Source organism: Carlito syrichta, unplaced genomic scaffold, assembly GCF_000164805.1.
Source record: "Carlito syrichta isolate Samal-C Ts95f unplaced genomic scaffold, Tarsius_syrichta-2.0.1 Scaffold287975, whole genome shotgun sequence".
Classification (NCBI taxonomy): Eukaryota; Metazoa; Chordata; class Mammalia; order Primates; family Tarsiidae; genus Carlito; species Carlito syrichta.
This window is the reverse complement of record NW_007232071.1, coordinates 151,136-157,962: the sequence shown is the minus strand read 5'-3', so window position 1 is coordinate 157,962 and position 6,827 is coordinate 151,136. Positions and strand designations below refer to the sequence as shown.

The following is a 6,827-nucleotide window of genomic DNA, read 5'->3' as shown; positions in this document are numbered from 1 at the left end:
GAACCCGCGGGCTCAGGCAGTCCACTCACCTTGGCCTCCCAAAGTGCTAGGATTACAGGCTGAGCCACTGAGCCTGGCCATGCTTCATTCTTTCTCTTGTGTCTTTAGCTATCTGTGCACTGTTTTTTTTCCTCCCAAATAGGGTTTTACTTTACCAGTTTAACTGATTTTACGCTTATATTATGAATTGTTTTTTGTATTTTGAAACTTTTTTCTACAACATAAAATGGGTGCATACTAGTCATTGGATGCATGTACTATAGTTTACTGTATGTTAGGAAAACTGAAAATTAAGTGCTCTTGGTAAAGTGAGCTCTGTAGAAATGACTAATGGTTGGACAGAGTAAAATTATGGAGTGTTATATTTAGTGAGAGGTGAATGGATGGTTATATCTTTTCTTTGTCTTTTTAAACACTTTTTAAGTCTAAAACCTTTTTCTTTTAGGTGCTGTGTAATGTGTTAAGGAATGGTTTTGCCAAATTTTCATAAGTTATGGTGGCTGAAACATCAGTTCTATCTTGTGGGGAAAAAACTGTAAGTATACTTCAAGGAATAAACTGATTTTCAACTATCTTATGCTTATATGAGGCAGGTTATTGATTATTCATAGGAGTGTACTTTTTGTTAGCCTTAAATGTACAGACTAGATATTTCAAAAGAAAGAATTAGATCTTGTTTAAATCAAGGTTATTTTTGTATAGTAATAGCATTGCTGTATTTCATGAATTATACAAAATTTTAATTTTTTATTTTTTCAGAAATGGCAGCACAAAAGAAAACCTATATTAATAGAGTATTTTATTAAAAGAAGGCGGTTAGATAAAAACTGCAAACCAAGAGACTCAGCAAACAAGGAAAGAAACGTGATAACCATAAGACATGTTTCAAATGAGTCAAAGTACAGGAACCGTAGACTTCAGAAGAAAAAAGTTTTCAAAAATTTTATCCAAACAGATAGGTCAGTGATAAATAACTCCTCCAGTAATAGGGCTAGGTCTGAAGCCAAAATTAACTAAAAAAAATTTAACAAAACAAATTGAACCTGAATTAAATTTTTTTTCATAAAAATTTTGTAAAAATAATCAATTTAGAATCAGATTTTTCTCAAATTTGTATTGCCTTGTCCATAGTAAAGGAGATATCTTTCAGCATTCATGCCAGTTTTTCTCATGTCCTAGGAATGACAGAATTCTTACTAGAAGCAAACTAGTATTTTTGTTGAAAATGTTTGTCAGCGTCAAAGTTGATTTTTAGGACCTGCTCATAAGTAATAAATAATACTAGCTATTCAGCATTCACATCTACCAGGGCACGAAAATCCTCTCAAAAACTACTCAGAAAAGGAAGACATTGCTCAGGAATGATGTCCATTCAGGAGAAGTCAAAAGAAAATTCCTCCAAAGTTGCTAAAAAAAGTGAAGATAAGAATTCAGAAACAGAAATTTCAGATTCTCAAAAGAATCTAGCAAAAAAATCAGGTCCAAAGGAAACTATAAAATCACTGGTTAAATCTTCCTATGAAAGCAAAATAAATGAGTTTGAGTTGGGAACACGCATGAGTACAAGGTCAACAAAGGCAGTGTCCAGTGACAAAGCTACTAAATCCACTAATAAAAATCCAGTGACTGTGAAAGGACCTTCTCAACAAGAATCTACAAAAAAGAAGTTATCTCAGAAAAAAGTAGTGCATGAAACCCCTAAAGCAAACGAACAGCTTAACCGGAGATCACAAAGACTACAACAGTTAACAGAGATTTCAAGGTCTTTGCGCAGTAGAGAAATTCAGAGTCAAGTTCAAGTAGTTCAACAGAATTTGCCACCTACGAGAAAAGAGCACTGTAGCAGTACTCAAAATAAATCTAATAAAGTTAAAACAAGTCAGAAACATGTAAAAAGAAAAGTATTGGAAATAAAGTGTGACTCTAAGGAGGATGAAAATCGAGTTATTAATGAAGTAATATATTTTCCAAAAGGGAAAAAACGCAAGGTAGAACATCAGACAGCTTATACTTGTAGTTCTCAATGCATACAAGGTTCTGAAAAGTGTCTTCAAAAGACTGCTACAAAAGAGGAAACAAAACCTGTGCCTACAACTTCTGAAATAAAAAGATCAAAACTTGCTGCTTCAGTGGTCTCAAAAAAGAATGAGATGAAGTCAGTTCATACACATGTCAATACAAGCGCAAAATCCCAAAAAAGTCCACAGCCATCAGTGCCTGAACAAAGTGTAGATAATGAGTTGGAGCAAGCAGGAAAAAGTAAACGAGGTAGTATTCTACAGCTCTGTGAAGAAATTGCTGGTGAAATTGAGTCAGATACCGTAGAGGTAAAAAAGGAATCTTCACAAATGGAAAGTGTAAAGGAGGAGAAGCCTTCAGAAAAAAAATTGGAAGAGACCAGTGTTGAAAGACAAATGCTTCATCAGAAGGAAACAAATCAGGATGTGCAATGTAATCGCTTCTTCCCCAGTAGAAAAACAAAGCCTGTGAAATGTATACTAAATGGAATAAACAATTCGACTAAGAAGAACTCCAACTGGACTAAAATTAAACTCTCAAAATTTAATTCCGTGCAGCAAAATAAGTTGGACTCTCAAGTTTCCCCTAAATTGGGCTTATTACGAGCCAGTTTTTCACCACCAGCTTTAGAATTGCATCATCCAGTGACTCAAAGTACATTTTTAGGTACAAAATCACATGATAGAAGTATAGCTTGCCAGCAGGAAAAAATGAAAGAAATTAATTCTGAAGAAGTTAAAATTAATGATACTACAGTTGAAATTAATAAAACCACAGAAAGGACTTCTGAAAATTCTCATTTGGATAATCAGATAAAACCTTCTCCTGACCCACCATTGGATAATCAGATGAAGCAGTCTTTTGAATCAGCATCAAATAAGGTAATCTATTTTATTATGCAAAGTAGAGGTGCCTGAATACTTTCTCTAATAAATTTGTTTATAATATGTTTTAGCTTAAGACTTAAGTAATAAATGATTAAATAGTTATTTGTTGAGGTATCCTATTGAGTTATTAGCAAGAGCTGTAAGAGGGAGGACACAAAAAACCCTGGAATTATCTTTTGGTGGGTGGGCCCCTTGTAGTTTACTTGGAATTTGTTTCTCCATGTCAAACAGTCAACCAGAATTTTTATCTGGAAATTTTGAGAAGGTTGTGTTAGGATTTGCAGGAGAAATGTTCTGCATTTGGCAAACGGGTGATTGGTTCTTCTACCATGGCAGTGTACCTGCCCATACTACACTGAATGTTAGCAGTTTTTGACCAAAAATGGCATGACCCCCCATGCTTCACCCTTCCTATTCACCTAATTTCGCCCCAAGAAACTTTTTTTTGTTTCCCTGATGAAAAAAGTTCTCAAAAAGAAATATTTTGCTGATGTGGAATTGCTGAAACAAGCAAACAAAAATGGCAGAAGCACTAAAATTGACAAGTTCAAAAACTGTTTTGAGCAGAGGAAATAGCATCTCATTCAGTGTCTTGAATTGGAGTATTTTGAAAGTGACTGAGGCTTCAATGTGAGAATAAATACACACTTTTTTTTTTTTTTTTAGAAAGCAGGATTTGTTTTGAGGACAGAAAAGCTCCCACAGTGGGAGGGGACCCGAAAGGGTTGCCCAATACACAAATTTTTATAAATACATTTTTTGGGGGAGGGTCCCCCTTGCATAACCCCAGCCTTAAAATGATAGGATTTACTGACTCCCTTAGATGTCTCACATTTATTTACATGCTTCTCATTGTTTCTTCCTTTTTGCTTTTCATTTTTATTTTATGTAAAGAATAAACCTGTTGAATTCCTGCTTTTTAAAAAAATTTAGCACATTGGTTTTCTTCCTAGTAATTGTAGCCATGAAAATTATTTCTTAGTGACTGAAATCTAGAACTTAAATTTGGGCCCAATTCTGACCAAGGTGTTAAAATTAATTTCAACTGGGACTAATTAATCTTTTTTCCACCTGATAAAACTTAAAAGTTAAATGTCTTTTATTTGAGTCAGGGTCTTTCCTGTGCTGTTCACCAGGCTTGAGTACAGTGGCACAGTCATGGCTCAGTGTAACCTCCACCTCCTGGGCTCAGGTGATCCACCCACTTCAGCCTCCTGAGTAGCTTGGACTACAGGCTTGCAGCACCATGCCTGGCTAATTTTTTAAGAAATATTTTTGTGGGGACTAAGTCTTGCTGTGTTGCCCAGCCTGGTTGCAAACTTCTGGGCTCAAGCAGTCCTCCTGCCTTGGCCTCCCAAAGTGCTAGAATTATAGGTGTGAGCCACCATGCCTGACCTAAAAGTTAAACATTTTATTATTTTTTTAGGTTTTTTTTTTTTGAGTTGAATTCTCACTCTGTCACCCAGACTGGAGTGCAGTGGCCACTCCCAGTCACTGCAGCCTTGACCTGCTGGGCTCTGGTGATCCTTCCGCCTCAGCCTTCCAAGTAACTGGAACTACAGGTGCACACTATCACACCCGGCTAATTTTTTTTATTTATTGTAGAGGTGAAGTCTCGCCAAGTTGCCCAGGCGGGTCTCGAACCCACTGGCTCAGGCAGTCCACTCACCTCAGCCTCCCACAGCGTGGTATTACAGGCTGAGCCACCGAGCCCGGCTCATTATTTTAGTTTTGGAGTCTCACTCTGTTGCCCAGGCTGGAGTGCAGTGTCACGCTCACAGCCACCACAGCCTCGGCCTGTTGGGCTCAGGTGATCCTTCCACTTGAGCCTTCCAAGTAGCTGGAACCGCAGGCACGTGCCACCACACCCGACTAATTTTTTGATTTATTGTAGAGACAGGATTTCAGGAATTTGCTCAGACTGGTCTCAAACCTTTGGGCGCAGGCAGTCTTCTTGCCTCCATCTCCCAAAGTGCTAGGGTTACAGACATGAGCCACCAGGCCTGGCTAAGTTAAACATTTTAAAGATATGACTTGTGTGGCCATTTTGAGCAGTTGGCAAATAGAATGCCTGAGGGGTAAAAATAATTGTCTTTAGTCTAAAAATATAATTTTTTTTTGAGTTGGTATCTCACTCTTGTCGCCCAGGCTGGAGTGCAGTGGCACACTCACGGCCACTGCAACCTTGACCTGCTGGGCTCAGGTAATCCTTCTGCCTCAGCCTTCCGAAGAGCTGGAACTACAGGTGCATACCACCATGCCTGGCTTAATTTTTGATATACTGTAGAGACAAGGTCTTACCAAATTGCCCTTACTGTTCTCAAGCCCCCAGCTTCAGGCAGTCCTCTCACCTCCATCTCCCAAAGTGCTGGGATTACAGGCTGAGCCACCATGCCTGGCCACATTTTTTTGTGTGTGTGTGGGTCAGAATCTTACTGTCACCCAGGCTGTGCAGTGGGATGCTTGCGACCTCCGCAGTCTCGACCTGCTGGACTCAGGCAATCCTACCTCAACCTTACAAGTAGCTGGAACCAAGGACGTGTGCTACCATGCCTGGCTAACTTTTTGATGTACTGTAGACACAAGGTCTTGCCAAGTTGCCCAGGCTGGTCTCAAACCCCTGGGCTCAGGAAGTCCTCTCACCTCAGCCTCCCAAAGTTGTTGGGATTACAGGCGTGAGCCACCACTCCCGGCTAAGAATAAAATTGTAGAGATCAAGAGTTTTATAAAATGGAAAAGCAAATTGAGAACTAGAATTTTATATCTGGAAGAAACTTCAGTGATTATCTGAGAAAGTTTTAAACTTACAAAAGCAACTCTGTTTTTTATCTAAAGTAGATATTTGTAGAATACCAGTGTATTAAAATTAGTAAGCAAAAATTTTGTGTGTATGGTATCCTGGGACTCTGTAATACATAATACAGATAAAGCTTACTAATTTGTATCAATTATTTAATTTTATAATGAGACAACTGAAGAGTGGAATGTGTTTTAGGTCACAGGTTTGGTGGCACAAAGAAGATTAGAATCCAGGTGGTCTAATTCTTAGCTCATTCTTTCTACAATGACAGTCTAAGCAGTAGAAAATCATTTGAGCAAAAAAGGCATCATGAACAGAGGAAAAAAGTCAAGTCACTTTAAAGTTTTAAGAGTGATTTAAAGTTCTCTTTAGAGACGTTTGGTCTAGGAGCAAATTTGATCGAGTTAGGAGTTTGGGCTTTATTTCAGAAGCCATGAAAATAGATCAGTGTCTGTTCCCCTGGGCTGAATATGAAAGTGAATTTATTTTTTAATTTTTTAATTTTTATTTTTTTTGAGTTGGAGTCTCACTCTGTTGGCCAGGCTGGAGTGCAGCGGCATGCTCCCGGCCACAGCAGCCTTGACCTGCTGGGCTCAGGCAGTCCTTCCGCCTCAGTCTTCCAAGTAGCCAGAACTACAGGTGTGTGCTACCACACCCGGCTTATTTTTTGATTTATCATAGAGACAAGGTCTCACCGTGTTGCACAGGCTGGTCTCGAACCCGCAGGCTCAGGCAATCCTCTCACCTCAGCCTCCCAAAGTGCTGGGATTATAGGCTTTGGCCACTGTGCCCAGCCAAAATACTCATTCTTATTGCTCGGTGTGTGTTTTACATTGTGTGACTCTATCGCAATTCATTTATCCAATCTGTTTCATCTATTTCAAATAGTGCTGCCATAACATTCCGGCACATCTTTTAGTAAACATGCATGCATTTCTGTTGGATCTGTATCTGGGAGGGAAATTGCTGGGTCATTGGGTATGCAAATGTTCCGCTTTAGTTGCCCAGTCTGGTCTTGAACCCCTGGGCTTAGGCAGTCCTCTTGCCTCAGCCTCCCAAAGAGTTGAGATTACAGGCTTGAGCCACCATGCCCGACCAAAAGTGAATTTTTTTTTTTTTTT

At 38.9% G+C, this 6,827-nt stretch overlaps 1 protein-coding gene across 1 annotated transcript in view; it reads left to right on the top strand.

Annotated features, from left to right (window-relative positions):
* ESCO1 (establishment of sister chromatid cohesion N-acetyltransferase 1) overlaps window positions 1–6,827 on the top strand; it is a 54,549-nt gene that overhangs the window by 2,738 nt on the left and 44,984 nt on the right. Inside the window, exons 2-3 of the mRNA XM_008053231.1 lie at window positions 446–535; window positions 760–2,900. Of these exons, the coding sequence (XP_008051422.1) occupies window positions 1,362–2,900 (1,539 nt within the window). The 5' untranslated portion in view covers window positions 446–535; window positions 760–1,361. The remainder of the gene's footprint in view (window positions 1–445; window positions 536–759; window positions 2,901–6,827) is intronic.